We start from the raw sequence: 20,000 nt of genomic DNA, 5'->3' as shown, positions 1-20,000 counted from the left end.
TTCAGCACACTGATGGTCCTGGGGGTAAAAACTGTTCCTTAGTCTGGAGCTGTGAGCAGAAATGGTCCTGTAACCTGCATCAGGAAGATGCTCGGCACAGAGGGTTTGTGCTCCTTAGCCTGGCCTGTATCCTAGTACATCATCCTCACTCTTGTTTCCTCTCCCTACACCGCCTTCACCGCCTTCACCGCCTGCCTGCCAGCGTGCTGATCCACAGAGCTGTCGGTGCTCTGATTATCTCTGCAGGGATCATATCAGTGTTGGGAAGTGACTTTCTCACACTTTGTTCATTTTTATAACTTCCTGATGGCTCATATGGTCACAGACACTTTACACTTCTGCTTCTTCTGGTTTACAAATCAAATTTTATTTGTCACATACACATACATACATGGTACGACATGCAGTGAAATGTTTTATGCAACTGTCCAGTATAAGAATAAAAAGAATAAAAAAAAATAAAAATAATAAAATAATAATAGAATATTAATAAAAAGTGTAAACTATATAATAAAACTATATAAAAAAAACTATATAAAAATATAAAATATAGACGGAGAAATAATGTATATACATATGCATAAATATACATATACATAAATGTGTATGGTTTTTAAAGATTGTCCTTAAAGTGGACTTTAAACTTCATAGCTTCATGTCGCCACCTACTGTGATGGAGTGTGAAGAGAATTAATTGTACATTTCTCCTCATCTCTATATCCTATATTTTAATCCACTGATCTTAATAAATCTCATTATTCCATTCATTTGTTTTCAGCTTGTCGCTCTGTAAACACCTTAATGTTTACAATTTAGTTTTACAATTTACAGGAACCGTAACTACCCAAAACCATCGGGGAACTTGAGTTTCTTCCTCTTATCATCTCAGGGAGTTTTTCCTCACCACCGTCACCTCAGGCTTGATCATTAGGGATAGATGTGTAGTGATAAATAAACTTTCACTATAAGCTGATGAGCTGCAAAGCCAGTACTTCCTGTAGGTGTTTTTACCCAGCATGCAAAATTTGTAGTGGTGGAATGGGCAAATAAAACCTTTAAGGTCTGATGGGCAGGAAGGCAGTGAAGGCCAGAGTCCCATGGAATGATCCGGAGTAATGCTGGACTCTAACTTCAGAAGCAGAGATGATGGTGTTGCTTCAGCACAACTTCTTGCACAGGTAATTAGTATTAAACATGAGATCAAATCTGATTGGTTCATTCTGAACTTTATTATTCTCTAAATCCTTTCTCTTTTACAGTGAAATTTTATTTTTGCAATTGCATGGAAATCTTTCTGAAACAATTTTCTTTTCCTTTTTTAAATTATTAATTAATTTGTCTATACAAGATTGTGGGGTTCTTTAGATCTTTTGTGTTTGTTTAACATATATATCAATAAAACCTTTAATATTCTCAATGTTGCAATATTGTATGAACGACCTGTATGTATGTATTGTATGTACGTCCTGTAGCTCCTCCCTCAGTGTGTTGTTCCGAGCTGTGGCTGATGGTGGCGTAGTCAGTAGTAAGAGCAGAAAGTCCTCTGATTTCACTTCCTGCTCCGTTTGGAAACACCACAGTGGAGTAATGAAGTGACTCTGATAACATGGTTTTGTTCATATACACTGACTCTTCATCTTCCTCCTGATGATCAACCTGTGGAGATCAAAAGGAATTAATATTCAATAGTTCAATCTTTTATTTAAAGAGACGGATATTTCTTCTTTCAGCTAACCGTGTTGAGTCCTGCTGCTTCTAATCGTCCAGAAGGAGTCGATTTCCTGAATAAATGATCGAATAAATAAACATTTAGATTTATAATGTTATATTAAACATATTTAAAAATGTAGACTTACATTTAGTGTTTTTTACATTACTTGTTAATATGCTTAAAATAAATCTTTTTACAGTGAACACACCTTAACCACAGGAATATACCACACAGTATCATCATTACTGAAGCTCCAACAGCAGCATCAATCAGCACAGGGGAAACATCTACCACTGAACACAAAATAATTAAACACAGAGAATGGAATTCAGTGAGAATTAACTCAGAATTAAAAATGTAAATTAAACTGCTAGTAAATTCTACAATCTCTGAGCATTTTATTAGCTCATAATATTGTCTGGACAAATTTCATATTGTACAGTTAAATATCATAAAAAATGAAAGAAAGAAAGAAAGAAAGAAAGAAAGAAAGAAAGAAAGAAAGAAAGAAAGAAAGAAAGAAAGAAAGAAAGAAAGAAAGAAAGAAAGAAAATGATATATTAAAATGCTTGTAAGCCAGTAAATACAGGCTACATTACATAGCTTTTATAATAAAGATTTTTAATAATTAAATTAATAACTTTCTCTGGTAACGTTCTAGCTAACACGTATTAGCCCAGTGACTGAGCGGTTGCTATGGGAACAACAAGGTATCAGAGCGAGTGCAGTAATATAAATCTGCACTACAGTCAGAGATGCTGTTAGAGAGAATTAATCAACACCTTCCAACCAATCAGAGTCCAGGATTTAACAGCATTGTGGTGAAAACGTAATGAAAACATTAACAGTGAAATATTAGTGTATTTAATTTGAGCAACTCCACTGAACTAAAGTGTGTTAATGGGAAAGTAGCTTGTGGTGAAACCTTCAGTTATCTGAATGTTTATCAGAACACAATGTGTTGTAAAGAAGAAGTTACATTTTCCACAGAATAAGCATAAATCTTGGGTCTGATTTCCTCTTTCCCTCATGAGACTGAAGCACACTAAGAGAAAACTTGTTGCAGCTGTTTTCTGAATCTTAAACAGAATTTAAGCCTCATTTCTGCATTTAAGAGCTCCCTGAATTATGTAATAAAAACTTTAACACAACAAAACATGTACATTCCTGTCTTGTGTAATGTACGCTGTTTTGTACACACACACACACACACACACACACACACACACACACACACACACACACACACACACACATATATGCAGAATTATCATTACAATCATTTATCAAATTATTAAATTAGTTGAATTGAATTATCACCGATATGTGAGGGAGTATGAGTGTGTATCTGTGTGTGCATTTAAGCTTAACCTCATGGCAGAGGCAATCAGGTTTAAAATCAGTAATGTTAGGGTTAGGGTGTAGGACAAACGACAGTGCAGGACAAAAGACATTGCAGGACAAAAGACAGTGCAGGACAAAAGACAGTGCAGGACAAAAGTAAATTGAAACAAATTTAGTCTCTGTTTCATTCTTATACCAACTTTCATTTTTTTAATAATGAGAATCCAGTACTAAGATTTTGACACTGTAATGGAGTAAAACACAACTAAGTAAAACATTACTAACCTCCAGCAGAGCACGGAGCTTTGTTAATAAAGGACAAGAAGAGTTGTGATGCAACGCTCTGCCTATTGGAGCCAACACACTGCAGAGTGTGTACGTTCTTAACTGATTTTTGGATGGAGATAAAGCTGTTTAAACCCGAGTCACCCACAGGTTCCTCTCTGATCTGTGTGGCCTCAGAGAGGTGAACAGTTTGTCCAGAGAGACTCCACTGCAGTGTAGGAGATGGGTTTCCATGAACTTCACAAGAACACATGATCAAATCCTGAGTGCTGTTACAGCTGGAGGATGGAGAGACCCAAGGAGCATCTGAAAGAGAGAGAGAGAGAGAGAGAGAGAGAGAGAGAGAGAGAGAGAGAGAGAGAGAGAGAGAGAGATTATTATTATATTATAGTAAATAAGAATAAAAAAAATTAAAATGGTAAAACAATAAATAATAATTAATTAATAATTAATAATTAATAAATAATTAATAATTAAATAGTGAAGGAGGACTCAGTAAAATAGCAGAGTCTTAAAAAAAACTAATAACCCGACAGCTGAACCATAAGACTTTATATATAATTAGAATTAGGAACCAGTTGGAGTCTACAAACACTCTAATTCCCAATCATTACAATTGCAGTATAAATTTCTCCTGAGAAGTTCACCTCCATCCTACATTCCCCATTGAAACCTAGTCTCTCCCTATCTGATGATGTCTACCCCTTCTTGCTTATCACGTCCTGGTGTTGTAAAGATCTAACAATTCTGTTCAGCTGCTCTTCTGTTCTCCAGTTGCTGACAGTCACCACTCAAGCACACATGCTCTTCACCACTTTGTCACTTTCATTCCTTAGTTCCATAAACAACCTTGCCTCCTGTTACCTATATCACCTGGAGTTTCTCATGGTTAAATGCAGACCGTTTTATCTACCGCGGGAGTTCACTTCCACCATTATAACTGCAGCTTACATTCCCCCCGATGCTGATGCTAAGCTTGCTATGAAAGAATATGCGGCCATCAGTAAACAACAGACTGTTCATCCAGAAGCTGTGTTTATTGTTGCAGGTGATTTTAATCACTCAAACTTAAAGGCGGTGCTCCCCAAATTTCACCAGCCTGTTTCCTGTCACACCAGAGGGAGCAAAACCTTAGACCATGTATACACAAACATGGCTGGGGCTTACACTGCGACCTCCCTCCCCCACCTGGGACAGTCAGATCACCTCTCTTTGTTCCTCACCCCCAAATATGCTCCCCTCATCAATCGAGTGAAGCCATCAGTGAGAACCATCAAGTTATGGCCCGCAGAAGCAGATTTCATACTCCAGGAAAGGTTTCAACACACAGACTGGAGTACATTTGTATCCCAGGCCACCAGCGACACTCACACAGACATTTACTTTTACACCTCCTCTGTAGTGGATTACATCAATACCACCATAGACAGTGTTACGACTCAGGAACAGATCATCACATACCCAAATCAGAAACCCTGGATGAACAAGGAGGTGCGCCTCCTGTTGAAGGCACGCAATACTGCCTTCAGATCAGGTGACGCACAGGCCTACAGCACATCCAGAGCTAACCTGAAGAGGGGCATCAAAGAGACCAAGCACTGCTACAAGCGGAAGATTGAGGAGAATTTTTCCAACTTTGACCCGCGACGCATGTGGCAAGGCATCCAGGCCATCAGTGATTACAAATCCCCCACTCCACTGCACTCTGTGCTCACACACTTGGACAATAAGAACACTTATGCACGTATGCTGTTTGTTGACTTCAGCTCAGCATTTAACACCATCATTCCATCCAAGTTAATAGCCAAATTAGTAGATCTGGGCATTAACACCACAACGTGCAACTGGATCATGGACTTCCTGACCAACAGACACCAGCGGGTTCGATCGGGCTCTATCTGCTCCAACACCATCACACTCAACACTGGTGTACCACAGGGCTGTGTGCTGAGCCCCTTCCTCTACTCCCTCTTCACCTCCGACTGCTGGACTGTGAATGGATCTAACTCCTCATCAAGTTTGCAGATGACACCACAGTGATCGGTCTCATCACCAACAATGATGAGACTGCCTACAGGCAGGAGATCCAGCACCTAGCCACATGGTACAATAACAATAACTTGCTCCTTATCACCTCCAAAACAAAGGAGCTCATTGTGGACTTCAGGAAAGAGTCAGGAGTCACGCATGACAACATCCACATCAATGGGATGGCTGTTGAGCGTGTTTCCAACTTCAAGTTCCTGGGGATCCACATCTCGGCGGACCTGTCCTGGACTACCAACACCTCCAGCCTGGTCAAGAAGGCTCACCAGTGCTTCTTTTCCTGAGGACACTAAAGAAAAATCAGCTTTCCTCGGATATCCTGGTGAACTTCTACCGCTGTGCAATAGAAAGCATCCTGACCAGCTGTGTCACAGTCTGGTATGGGAGCTGCTCTGTTGCAGAGCGCAGGGCATTTCAGTGGGTGGTGAAAACCGCTCAGCACATCACAGGGATTCCATTTCCTGCCATGGAGGACATCCAGAAGAAATGCTGTCTGCGTTGAGCTCGCAGTATTCTTAAGGACTCTTCTCATCCTGCTTAAGGACTCCTCTCATCCATAAATCTTGTACAAACTGTATATCCTGCACTTGCTACTATTGCACTCTGGTTAGACCTAAACTGCATTTCATTGCCTTGTACTTGTGCGTGTGTAATGACAATGAAGTTGAATCTAATCTAATCTAATCTAATCTAATCTAATTTACATCACTTGGATTTCAATGACAGCTGATTTGTTTTATATTAACAATCCCTCACATGAGAGACTAGTATCTTGTCAGCACTAGTCATCAGCAGATGAAAGAGTTGGCTTTGTCATCATTCTTTTCTTTTTTCAATAAAGTTCCTGGTATCAAATCTTTTGGAGTTTCTTGACTGTGTTGGCATTTAAATACTTTTTTTTTTCAGCAATAATTTCGTGCCTTCTTCGTTTTCTTCATTTTCTTTATTTTCTGTGATCTTTAAGGAAAAGTCCTGCAAGTCTGATATTTTAACTGACTTTGGAGCTCAATTTGCAATTAAAATTTTAATATTAAGACACATAAATACTCACACTGAACATCCAGGAACACAGATGTGTTGTGATCTCTGTGCTGGTTTTTAGCTCTACAGTAATATTAACCACTGTGCGTAGAATCAGTTGTGTTGATGGTGACATGGTCTCTGCTGGGTTTGCATCACTGCTACAACTCAGAGACACTGAACTGCCCAAAAGTACTGAATCAGAAGGAGAAACTGATACTGATGTGTCTCTAGGACCATCTGAAGGAGGAACAGGAAGCTGTGAGATAGAGCTGTGATGGAGTATTTAAATATAACCTGATCATTGTGTGTGAACTGTTTCCAATATTTGACATAATGTTTTTTTGTGTTTTTTAAAATATATATGATTTTTTTTTAACTTATACTATAGGAACTTTCAGAGCTACAGCAGCAGTACAAATATAAATGTTGGTATTAGTTGCAAATTAAGTTATAAAATAATTGTTGATTATTATTACGTTGGCTTTGTAGACCCCTCCTTGAATCGCCACCTTATTGTGGTGGAGGGGTTTGCGTGCCTGAATGATCCTAGGAGCTATGTTGTCTGGGGCTTTCTGCCCCTGGTAGGGTCTCCCAAGGCAAACAGGTCCTAGGTGACAGGCCAGACCAAGAGCGGATCAAAAACCTCTTATGAAGAATATTAAAGCAAGGTCCGTGAAGTCACCCGGTATGGCGCAACCGGGGCCCAACCCTGGAGCCAGGCCCGCGGTTGGGGCTCGCATGCGAGCGCCTGGTGGCCGGGTCTTACCCCACGGGGCCTGGCCGGGCTCAGCCCGAAGGAGTGACGTGGGGCCGATCTCTTGTGGGCCCACCACCTGCAGGAGAAACCGTAAGGGGCGGGTGCAATGTGGATTGGGTGACAGTCGAAGGCGGGAGCCTCGGCGACCCAATCTCTGGACACGGAATCTGACTCTAGGGACATGGAATGTCACCTCGCTGGGGGGGAAGGAGCCTGAGCTGGTGCGGGAGGTTGAGAGATACCGACTAGAGATAGTTGGGCTCACCTGGAACCCAACTCCTCGAGAGAGGCTGGACTCTATACTACTCTGGAGTTGCCCACGGTGAGAGGCGGCAGGCTGGTGTGGGCTTGCTCAAAGCCCCCCAGCTCAGCAGCCATGTGTTGGAGTTTACCTCGTTGAACGAGAGGGTCGTTTCCCTGCGCCTTCGGGGTCGGGGATAGGTCTCTCACTGTTATTTGTGCTTATGGGCCAAATGGCAGTGTGGAGTACCCGGCCTTCTTGGCGTCTCTGGGAGGGGTGCTAGAAAGTGCCCCGACCGGGGACTCCGTCGTTCTACTGGAGGACTTCAATGCTCACGTGGGCAGCAACAGTGACACCTGTAGGGGCGTGATTGGGAGGAACGGCCCCCCCAACCTGAACCCGAGTGGTGTTCTGTTATTGGACTTCTGTGCTAGTCACAGTTTGTCCATAACGAACACCATGTTCAAGCATAAGGGTGTCCATCAGTACACATGGCACCAGGACACCCTAGGTCGGAAGTCAATGATCGACTTTGTGGTTGTTTCATCGGACCTCTGGCCGTATGTCTTGGACACTCGGGTAAAGAGAGGGGCGGAGCTGTCAACTGATCACCACCTGGTGGTGAGTTGGGTTCGATGGCAGGGGAGGAAGTTGGACAGACTTGGCAGACCCAAACGTACTGTGAGGGTCCACTGGGAACGTTTGGCAGAGTCTCCTGTCAGAGAGATCTTCAACTCCCACCTCCGGCAGAGCTTCAACCAGATCCCGAGGGAGGCTGGAGACAGTGAGTCCGAGTGGACCATGTTCTCCACCTCCATTGTCGATGCAGCCGCACGGCGCTGTGGCTGTAATGTCTCCGGTGCCTGTCGTGGTGGCAATCCCTGAACCCGGTGGTGGACCCCGGACGTAAGGGATGCCGTCAAGCTGAAGAAGGAGTCCTATCCAGCCTGGTTGCCTCGGGGGACACCGGAGGCAGCTGATAGGTACCAGAGGGCCAAGCGAGCTTCAGCCCGGGCGGTTGCAGAGGCAAAAACTAGGGCCTGGGAGGAGTTCGGTGAGGCCATGGAGAAGGACTATCGGTTGGCCTCGAAGAAATTCTGGCAAACCGTCCGGCGTCTCAGGAGGGGGAAGCAGTGCCCTGCGCACACTGTTTACCGTGGGAGTGGGAATCTGCTGACTTCGACTGGTGACATTCTCGGACGGTGGAAGGAGTACTTCGAGGATCTCCTCATCCCCACCAACATGTCTTCCAGTGAGGAAGCAGAGGCAGAGGGCTCGGTTATGGACTCGTCGATCCCCCAAGCTGAGGTCACTGAGGTAGTTGAGAAGCTCCTTGGTGGCAAGGCACCGGGGGTGGATGAGATCCGCCCTGAGTACCTTAAGTCTCTGGATGTTGTGGGGCTGTCTTGACTGACATGACTCTGCAACATCGCGTGGCGGTTGGGGACAGTGCCTCTGGACTGGCAGACTGGGGTGGTGGTCCCTCTGTTTAAGAAGGGGGACCAGAGGGTGTGTTCCAACTACAGGGGGATCACACTCCTCAGCCTCCCTGGAAAAGTCTATGCCAGGGTACTGGAGAGGAGAATTCGGCCGATAGTCGAACCTCGGATTCAGGAGGAACAATGCGGATTTCGTCCTGGTCGTGGAACACTGGACCATCTCTATACCCTCACCAGGTTGCTGGAGGGTTCATGGGAGTTCAACCAGTCCACATGTGTTTTGTGGATCTGGAGAAGTCATTCGACTGTGTCCCTCGTGGTGACCTGTGTGGGGTTCTCTGGGAATATGGGGTCCGTGGCCCTCTGCTAAGGGCTGGAGCAGGAGTTTGGTTCGCATTGCCGGCAGTAAGTCAGGCTTGTTCCCAGTGCATGTTGGACTCTGACAGGGCTGCCCTTTGTCACCGGTCCTGTTCATTATTTATATGGACAGGATTTCTAGGGGCCGGAGGGAGTCCGGTTTGGGGACCACAGGATTTCGTCTCTGCTTTTTGCAGATGATGTTGTCCTGTTGGCTTTTTCAAATCAGGACCTTCAGCTTGCACTGGGACGGTTTGCAGCTGAGTGTGAAGCGCCAGGGATGAGAATCAGCACCTCCAAGTCCGAGGCCATGGTTCTCAGCCGGAAAAGGGTGGCTTGCCCCCTTCAGGTTGGTGGAGAGTTCCTGCCTCAAGTGGAGGAGTTTAAGTATCTTGGGGTCTCGTTCACGGTTGAGGGAAGGATGGAGCGGGAGATCGACAGGCGGATCGGTGTATCTTCTGCAGTGATGCGGTCGATATACCGATCTGTTGTGGTGAAGAGAGAGCTGAGCTCTCTATTTACCAGTCAATCTACGTTCCTACCCTCACCTATGGTCATGAGCTTTGGGTCATGACTGAAAGGACAAGATCCTGGATACACCTCTGTAGGGTGGCTGGCGCTCCCTTAGAGATAGGGTGAGGAGCTCAGTCACTCGGGAGGAGCTCAGAGTAGAGCCGCTGCTCCTCCACATCGAGAGGGGTCAGCTGAGGTGGCTCGGGCATCTGTTTCGGATGCCTCCTGGACGCCTCCCTGGGGAGGTGTTCCGGGCATGTCCAACCGGGAGGAGGCCCCGGGGAAGACCTAGGACACACTGGAGGGACTATGTCTCTCAGCTGGCCTGGGAACGCCTCGGTATTCCCCCAGAAGAGGTGGAGGAAGTGTCTGGGGAGAGGGGAGTCTGGGTGTCCCTGCTTAGACTGCTGCCCCCATGACCCGGCCCCGGATAAGCGGTAGAAAATGGATGGATGGATGGATGGATGGATGGATGGCTTTGTAGAAGCCAACATTCTGTTTTCCTATATAAACTTAGACAAAAATTTATCAAGAGTAACTCCTCCTAGAGCTTTCGAGCCACATGCACCAAATTCGGTTATGTTGTAGAACCTGGTCTGAAGTTTGTCACTGTTACTTTTCTAAGTGATCCGAGTATGTGTGCGTGTGGGTGTGTGTGGGTGTGTGCACGCGCGTTACTGTGTGCGTGCAAGCGTGTGTTTGTGTGTGCGTGTGTGTGTAAGTGTGTACTGTATGTGATTGTGTGTGAGTGTGTTCAGGGGTTTTTGAGCATATGTGTGTGTGTGTGTGTGTGTGTGTGTGTGTGTGTGTGTGTGTGTGTGTGCGCGTGCGTGCGTGCGTGCGTGTGTGTGTGTGTGTCTGTAACATCATTAATTACACCTGGTCTCCGTCACCTGACTAGAAATAGTGTGTATATGTACCTTGACCCTCATCACCAGATGTTCCTGCTACAAGTACAGAAACTCATCAGGCTCATTCATCTTAATCTTATGTTGTTGTGAGATGTTCCTCATGTTTGTCTTATTGCTTTTTCCTGTGACTGATCATTTAAACCTCACACTGCTTACCTGAGTTTAAACACCTGTCTCAACAAACACACCATACCTCCTTTAGAACAAACTACAATTCAGCTTCATTTCCTTCAAAACCCATATGATGTATACACACATACACACACACACACACACACACACAAACACAAATGCACACACAAACACACACAAACACACACACACACTAATTCACACACAGACACAAACGCTAATGTACACACACACACACAAACACACACACACACACACACACACAAATGCACACACACACACACACACTAATGCACACACACACACACACACAAAGACACACACAAATGCACACACAGGCACACACATTCACACACACTAATGGACACACACACACACACACACACACACACACACACACACACACACACACACACACACATACACACATAACAGAAACAGAGTAAACTAAAAATAAATTTATAAGACTTATAACAAGATTTCACTCTTTTACAAAAACTAATTAAATGATTTTATTGTATTCTGAACATTAAAATAAAACATCATAATAACTCATATTTGTATTTATATAAATGATGTTTTTTAATATTGCTTCACAAAAATAATAACACAATATACAATACTTAGTCACTCACTCATGGACTAACATATGAACACAGGTCAGTTTTTTAAAGTAAGAAATAAGTTTATAAAATAAAATAGATCATCATTTGCAGGTAAAAGGAGTTTATGCTATATTTTTAATATAACAAGCTGCATTTCGATTCTTACAGTTTTTTCAGCTGCTAACAAGCATTGTTAAATACTGAAACCACATTTTCAAAACTCTTCACACAGTCAGCATTACCAGCATGAATGTGTGCAAAACAGTTAATCTCACCTACAAAACTCACTCAGACCAACAAACACTGGCAACAATTCTCATTCAGAAAACACACATTTCATTCACAACACACTGACCTAAAAAACACTAACAACCGGAAGCATTACATAATTGATGAACTTTTCTTATTTAAAGTTGATTTTACACATAAATCAGTTCTTCATATAGAAAACTGTAACACAATCTCACTTTATTGAAAGCATTTGTAACACGAATGAATCAGAAATTAATCAAAATTTTATATGAATATAGTACTTGAAAATTATAACCAAAAGGTGACAAATGAGGGAAAAAACTCCAGGGATGCAATGATAATAAAAAAGAATAAATAAAATACATTCTACACTTTACTGTAACATGTGTAGTTGTTCATTACAGTAAATTAAAGTTCTAGTCTGCTCTCTCTCTTGCATTTGGCCACAAGTTCTCAACAACATCACCTTCCACCTCCACGCAGAAGTTTAAGAAAGGGGAGTATGGAGGCAGGTATAATACTGACATCCTGGGATGTGACACAAACCACTCTGTGACTGCAGCAGAGTGGTGGAATACCACATTATCCCATACAACAATGAAGGAATGGGAGTATGATGCCCTTTGGCTTCTCTCCTCTGCTGGCACAAGTCGAATATGTAGGTCATTTAGAAATGAGCCTCTTTGTATTGTAGGGGCTAATGAGTGGTTTGTGTAACAGCAAACCTTCATTGGACATTGCTGCACACATCGTGATGTTAGCTCCCCTTTGGCCTGGGACCTCCACAGTCGCTCTCTGTCCCAGTATATTTATCCCCCTGTGTCGTGTTTTTGCCAGGTTGAATGCAGCTTCATCCACAAAGATAAAAGTATGTGGAGTTCGTCTGGCTTCCATCTCCATCACCCTCTAAATTGCAGAGAGGTTCACAGTAATTGACATTATGCATCAATGTGTATGTACCTGGGGGGCACAGTGGCTTAGTGGTTAGCACAATCGCCTCACACCTCCAGGGTTGGGGGTTCAATTCCCACCTCCGCCTTGTGTGTGTGGAGTTTGTATGTTCTCCCCGTGCCGCGGGGGTTTCCTCCGGGTACTCCGGTTTCCTCCCCCCGTCCAAAGACATGCATGGTAGGTTGATTGGCATCTCTGGAAAATTGTCCGTAGTGTGTGAGTGTGTGAGTGAATGAGAGAGTGTGTGTGCCCTGTGATGGGTTGGCACTCCGTCCAGTGTGTATCCTGCCCCGATGCCCGATGACGCCTGAGATAGGCACAGGCTCCCCGTGACCCAAGAAGTTCGGATAAGCGGTAGAAAATGAATGAATAAATGAATGAATGAATTTTAAGTAATATTACATAATGTTTGCTAAATTCTAGAATTTGGAGTATTTTCCAATTGAATGTTTAAATTCACATTTACTCCAGGCTTCAGGATTAGAAAGATTAATCATTTTAAATGATTATTTTACTAATTTTTATTAAGAGCATTACAATTTTGTATCCACAAGATGGCAGAAAAGAATTTTCAAACTGAGATTTCTGTTTAGTGAAATATTTTCACTCATTTGACCTGCTGGGGGCACTGTTAGGATTTTTCTGTATTATTATTATTATTATTATTATTATTATTATTATTATTATTATTGATAAAATTGCTAATATTACAAAGTTACAGATATGAGTCATTATAGAAGTGTTTTACAGTTTTTTCAATTGTTTGACAATTGAAAACAATTTTCAATTGAAACAGAGTTCTTTTTGTCAAAATATAATCACAATTATCCAAACACCACAATCAATTATCAAAATTCCTAGATTGTTTCCAAAATGACACACTTCAGTCAAAACATACACACTTCAGTCAAAACATATACACATATTTGTGAAAATGCTATTTGTTTACATTTAACACAGTCATCAATGATCATACACTGTTGTCACTATCACTATCACTATCTGAATTACTGACACAACAGTATTTCTGCTGAGATTTGGTTGAACTCTTTGTCCAGCTTCCATCAGTGTCAGTCCATGGTTGATAACATGGTCAATAAGGTTGGTCCTCGTCTTCTTTGTTCAGGTTCTATCACCTCTTCAAGTCCTTCTCTACCTCTTCCTCTACCTAGGTGTCTTCCTCTACCTCCTTCTCCTCTTCCTCTACCTCCTTCTCCTTTTCCTCTACCTTCTTCTCCTCTACCTATGCCTCTTCCTCTACCTTCTCCTCTACCTATGCCTCTTCCTCTACCTCCTCTTCCTCTACCTCTACCACCTTCATCTGCTCTTTGAGCTCCCCCTCTCATTCTGACTCTTCTTCTTTTTCTAACTCCTTCCATTTTTGTTGAAGACAGGTGAACTCACCTGCTGCCTTTTATAGCACACCTGAGTGCTGCGTTTTCAAATTATTACATGTGTGCTTCCACACCTGATAGATGTGTTGATCCAATTCGTTCATTAGTGTGGTAATTGGAAATCCGGTGCTTTGTAATTACAAGGAAGTAACCTCACAATCCTTATTTGTGTCTAAGGTGTGAAAATGTGTGTAGAGTTTTGCAAATCACCGTGTGTAATATTTTGCAAAAAGGGTGAAGCAGACATTGTGTGTAATGTGGTGCAAATCTGTGGAGGTGTTTTGCTCATTGGAGTAAAATTTTGCTAATTGTGTGGAAATTTTAATTTTAGTGTGTAAACAATCGTAAAAAACTGTAATGTCTGCTTGATCCCATGTTTAGAATTTCACAAAAGCTGATACGGTCACAAAAACTTTGCATTTTGTGCTAAATACACTCTAAAAAACGATTCGTTGGTTGAACAACCATTACTTAGAAAAATAAATGAACTAAACACAAATAAAAAAATAATTTTAACTTTCCAACCTCTACTTAGCACATACAGTATAGTGTCTGTAACATAAATATATAAGTTACAAGGGGAACCTAAGTGTATGCCTAAATATAATGAAAAACATAAGTAACATCAACTAGTATTAAAATTGCATCAAAACTAAGTAATTATAACATAATATTTTTAGTATATGACTGAGCCACGTGATATGCAAATCTGGAAAAACTGGATCCACCTGGTGATGCACACGTGAAGACGGTGGAAAGAGTAAGCTTAACTTTCTATAAACTAAGCAAAATATTTGATTTTGAGGTTTTGACATTAATAAACATTTGTTTGTAGTGTTAGGTGAAGATATTTTCTGAAACGCAAAGAGGTAAGATTTGTCGTTTTAAGGTACATTCGTTTATTTGTGTAAATGCGTTTGTGGTCAAGTAAGAAACTTTTTTAAATTGAAATTTCTGAATTGCTACGAATTGAGCTTCAACAAAAAGAAATGTGTTACTTGAATACTTATGAAAGTCTAGTTTGTACAAGTAAGTTATTGTATGAAAGGAGGAACGAGTGTGCAAGCGATTGTGTGACTGCTAAAAGCAGTGTGCCTCCATCGAATGAATGTTCTAGTGGTTAATTTGTTTATTTCAGAGGAATATGACTATGCATCGCGTTGGCACGTTTGCATTAAGATAATTCTGTTCCCGCCCTGGTCCGTGTAATATTAGGTCATTTTAGTATATACAATCTTTCACTGAAAAGGTCTATGTTAGTAAGACACTGCAATGTCTTGCCTATTCATACTAAATATACAACTGTTTTTTTCTCCTTCTAGTTCAGAGCAAGAAAGTGTTGCAAAGGGGGCAGCATGAAGGAAGTGTCATGTTGGAAGTGAACTTTCATTTGTTAATGTGACACATTTGGTGTACATTCATGATGTGTGAATTTGGGCTTCACCATTGCATTGCAGCCTGATTCAAAAAAATAAAGTGAAATGCTTTATTTTGTGTGATTTGCATGTGTAATTTATTTTAGTGAAGTGACATATGGTGACCCATACTAGGAATTTGTTCTCTTTGTTTAACTCATTAAAGCAGCAGTGCAATATGCAGACCAATAGCTGATAATCAATAAGTTAAAATTTTACATTGGTTCAACTCAATTAATTGTCTTTTTTATGGAAATGAGCTTAAATTTTAAGTTAACTTAACTTGTAATTACTTAGTAGATTCTATCATGTTACATATTTTTTTAAATAAACAATGTTGAGTGTACCCAAAAATTTAAGTACATATAACAACGGTTTTCTTGTTAATTTTGTCATTTTTTTTTTCAAAATTGGGTTTACTTAAAAAGTGCGATGCAAAAATGGTGCATACATATTTTAAGAATATCCAACACATCATTTTTACCAGTGTAGTAATAAAACTGGGAAAATAATAGTTTCCTGGAGTGCAAATCAGCTAGATGCACTTTATATAATGTTATGGAGGAAGAGTCCACATAAACCATGACAGTAACAGGGTGTCCAGCTAAACACTTTATACCTGGGTGTATGTCTTAGAATCTGAATATCAGTAGAGCAGCTGTGTGTGTGTGTGTGTGTGTGTGTGTGTGTGTGTGTGTGTGTGTGTGTGTGTGTGTTTGTGTGTGTGTTTTGTGTGTGTGTGTGTTGTGTGTGTTGGCTTTTATTCATTAAGATGAAGATTTTATACAGTTCAGTTATATAAGGCTTAGGGGTGAGCTCAGGGTGGTGCTGAGATTTGAACTCACAACCTTCTGAACAGTATATAAATAACTTTTTTTAAGAGCATTACAAGTTTGTATCCACAAGATGGCAGTAAATAATTTACAAACTGAGGTTTTCTGAATACAAACACAACTCCTGAATATTTTATTAATGTCTGCTTGATCCCATGTTTAAGATTTTATGAAAGCTGATATGGTAACAAAATTTTGCACATTTTTGCTAAATATTAATAACATAAATACAAATTTTAGAATAAATTATAATAATAAAAAAATAATAATAGTTTCCAAGAGTGCAAATCAGTTAGATGCACCTTATATTAGAATTACATATGTGTGTGTGTTTTTTTTTTTTTTTTTACAGGGATTTCATTTATGTAATATTATGGAGGGTGAGTCCACAAAAACCATGACAGTAACTGGGTGTCCAGCTAAACACTTTATACTTGTGTATATTTCTATAAATCTGTATATCAAAGAGTTAGGAGAGAGAGAACAGCTGTGTGTGTGTGTGTGTGTGTGTGTGTGTGTGTGTGTGTGTGTGTGTGTGTGTGTGTGTGTCTGTGTGTGTGTGTGTGTGTGTGTGTGTGTTGGCATTTTTTCATTAGGATGAAGAAGATTTTATACAGTTGAGTTATCGAGGGTTGCACTCACGGTGGTGCTGAGATTTGAACTCACAACCTTCTGATCAGAATATATTTTTACTGAGTTTGATGTTCTATAATGTCACTGAACACAGATTCATCACTACAAGAGTCACATCAAATCACATCATCACATTATATTATAAAATAACTTTTACTTAATTACTTGTTTAAGAAAAATTGCATAAAGAATTTATTAAAACTGTAAATAAAACTCTGCATAAGACACAATATTTACTCAGTATGGAAACGAAAAAGTTACATTTGATTGCATATTGTTTATTTAGACAAAATATTCTAATTTCTTGTCATTACCCATTATATACAAGGAGAAGGAAGTAGGGCTGCTGATGGTGTTGCAACTTTCAGGATTACTTTAACTGCAGCTGCTAAAATAATGTTACAAAAAGCTGATACTCGAGACTCCTTCTATAAATGTTAAATAAACGTCTCCAATCAGAAAACATCACCATCAATGATTATACGCTGTTCTTTGTTATATAACATGTTTTAAATCAGTTTATTTTAGGTTTAGATAACGAGTAACGTCCATCATACAAGTCCTTGTGAACGACGTTACTGTAGGAAAGATAACGTATTAGAACGAGCACATTAATATAAACTAATCATTTATGTTGAAGTCATAACAATTGTCAGAGCTGTGCTGTTGTAGGAAATTAATCAACACCTTCTAATTCCACAATTCATCCACACTGTGGTATAAATATTGTAATCTGCACTCATTCTGTTAAAAGAAAATGATTTTACTATCATTCAGGTGTGATGTAATAGCACATGTCACATGAACGCTGCTTAAAATTCCAGCTCCCACAATGTAAAACATCTTCCTGCAGCCCTGATTATATATATTATGAGGAGACGTATAGAACATCAACAGGAAAAAACACAGAATATTGATTTAGATCTTAAAATATAAAACAACAACCTGAACATATTGAATAAAAAATGTTTATCTATACACTGTACACTGTGTATTTGATGACACGATACAAAATGACATCGTACACGTGTAAAAAACGTCACTACACACAAACCGATAAACAAACGTATTAACAGTGTGTGTGTTTAATTTATACTGCTTTCTAAAACAAATCCCAAAACAGAACCACACCATCCACGTTATCAGGGATGGGTCCAGCAGTGATGGCATCATCGTAGTCCTCTGGTGGGTCGACTCTTCCTGGATCACCTAAATGAAATAAAAGCAGAGACTCTGTACAAACAGCTACCTCATGGTTTAATGTCAACTCAGTAAATTTATGTGATCACTTAACAACTGCACCCACTTATGATGTCACTGGTGTCCATGACATCATCATAATACTCAGCCTTTTCTTTGATCCCAGACTTTACTGTAAAAAGAACAATGTGTTAGTTTTGGGTTTTTAAACACATTTATACTCAATAAAATCCTCAAACAAAGAAGCTTTGATAAATTTGATCAGATGGATTTCAGGAGATTAAAGTAAGATAAGGTTGATGGTGAGATCTGATGTGTCAGCATTAAAACACTGGAGTTACTGTAATTCTTCTACACACTACATCATAATCACGTCTCAGAAAGGACAAATGTAGTCATTTCTGATTTCTAATTTTAATTCTAATATCTTTCAGTTAATGGAGTTAGACAAACTCACACTCTGGTCTTTTTTACCTGAGAGAAGCTCATCATCCACATGCTCATACCCAGAATGCTGTTCTTCAGAGAGGAGACTTCCTGTTAGAGGAGGGCAGGAGAGTCAGGAGACGTGTTCAGAAGAGCAGACACACACACACACACACACACACACACACACACACACACACACACACACACATACACACACACACACACACACACACACACACGCACACACACACACAAACACTCATAAAAACACACACACACACTCATACACACACACGCTTATATATAAATACACACACACACACACACACACATATAAACATACACATACACACACACACACACACTCATAAAAACACACACACACTCATACACACATACTTACACATAAATACACACACACACACACACACACACACACACACACATAAACACACACACATACACACGCACACACACACACACACACACAAACACTCATAAAAACACACACACAAACACTCATACACACACACACTTATATATAAATACACACACACACACACACACACATATAAACATACACATATACATACACATACACACACACACACACTCATACACACACTTACACATAAATACACATACACACACACACACACACTTAAACGTACACACACACACACGTACACACTTATACATACACATACACACACACACACACACTCATACATACACACACACACTCTTTACCCCACACACCTAAACACAGGCACTACCTCACTATCTTACACACACATGAGCACGCACACACAGACACACACACACTCATACCTATACACACACACACACACACACACACACATACACACACACAGAGAGAGAGGAGGGATGCACCTGTCCAGGAAATCAGACACACTAGAGATGTGCGCTTCAGCTCAAACGTCACCCAAATCCGTTGCTTCAAATAAATCATCCCCCCCCCCCGCACCATAATGTTCTCTGATTAAGATTTCTGCACCCGATCGTCAAATTACAGTTATACTAAATCTTAGTTTTCATCATGACGATATGGTTAATGGATGGTTCTTTAACAGTGCATTCGGTGCAGTTAGAGCGTTCTGATTGTAACACAATGCTGCTGAACAGATGCTGCTTTTAAATTAACATTTATTTATTTATTTATTTATTTATTTATTTATTTATTTATTTATTTATTTATTTATTTATTTATTAATAAAACAAAAGGTTCTTTGGCCACATTAAGCTACATTTTATTAATAGCATGAACACGGACTTTGCTCCTTTTCAGACTTTAGCTGGAATGTCAAGGTTGTTGTGAACTTCCCGAACAGGCGAACACAAACACGAACACATATGAAATTTGTTCAGCCTGAGCAATGACTGGATATCGGCTATTAGTGTTTTTAAAATACAATTCAGAATATTGTACTATAAATTTCCAGAAATAAATAAAGTAACAATTAAGAACGTATTTTTCCCAATAACTCTTTGATTATATGCTACAGAAC

General features: G+C 40.5%; 3 protein-coding genes across 8 annotated transcripts in view; 1 reads left to right on the top strand and 2 right to left on the bottom strand.

Moving 5' to 3' along the window:
• Positions 1 to 20,000, top strand: part of LOC113650187 (B-cell receptor CD22-like) — a 1,781,460-nt gene that overhangs the window by 1,401,351 nt on the left and 360,109 nt on the right. The window lies entirely within an intron of this gene.
• Positions 1 to 20,000, bottom strand: part of LOC113663360 (antigen WC1.1-like) — an 870,979-nt gene that overhangs the window by 785,372 nt on the left and 65,607 nt on the right. The gene's annotated exons all lie outside the window — the stretch shown is intronic.
• Positions 18,009 to 20,000, bottom strand: part of LOC113656947 (scavenger receptor cysteine-rich type 1 protein M130-like) — a 7,879-nt gene continuing 5,887 nt past the window's right edge. Inside the window, exons 5-7 of the mRNA XM_047803993.1 lie at positions 18,517 to 18,579; positions 18,145 to 18,214; positions 18,009 to 18,051 (exon numbers count right to left, since the gene is read on the bottom strand). Coding sequence (XP_047659949.1) covers positions 18,048 to 18,051; positions 18,145 to 18,214; positions 18,517 to 18,579 — 137 coding nt within the window. The 3' untranslated portion in view covers positions 18,009 to 18,047. The remainder of the gene's footprint in view (positions 18,052 to 18,144; positions 18,215 to 18,516; positions 18,580 to 20,000) is intronic.

This window comes from Tachysurus fulvidraco, chromosome 19, assembly GCF_022655615.1.
Source record: "Tachysurus fulvidraco isolate hzauxx_2018 chromosome 19, HZAU_PFXX_2.0, whole genome shotgun sequence".
Lineage (NCBI taxonomy): Eukaryota > Metazoa > Chordata > Actinopteri > Siluriformes > Bagridae > Tachysurus > Tachysurus fulvidraco.
Note: the sequence above shows the minus strand (reverse complement) of the source record. Positions and strands in the feature narration are given on the sequence as shown.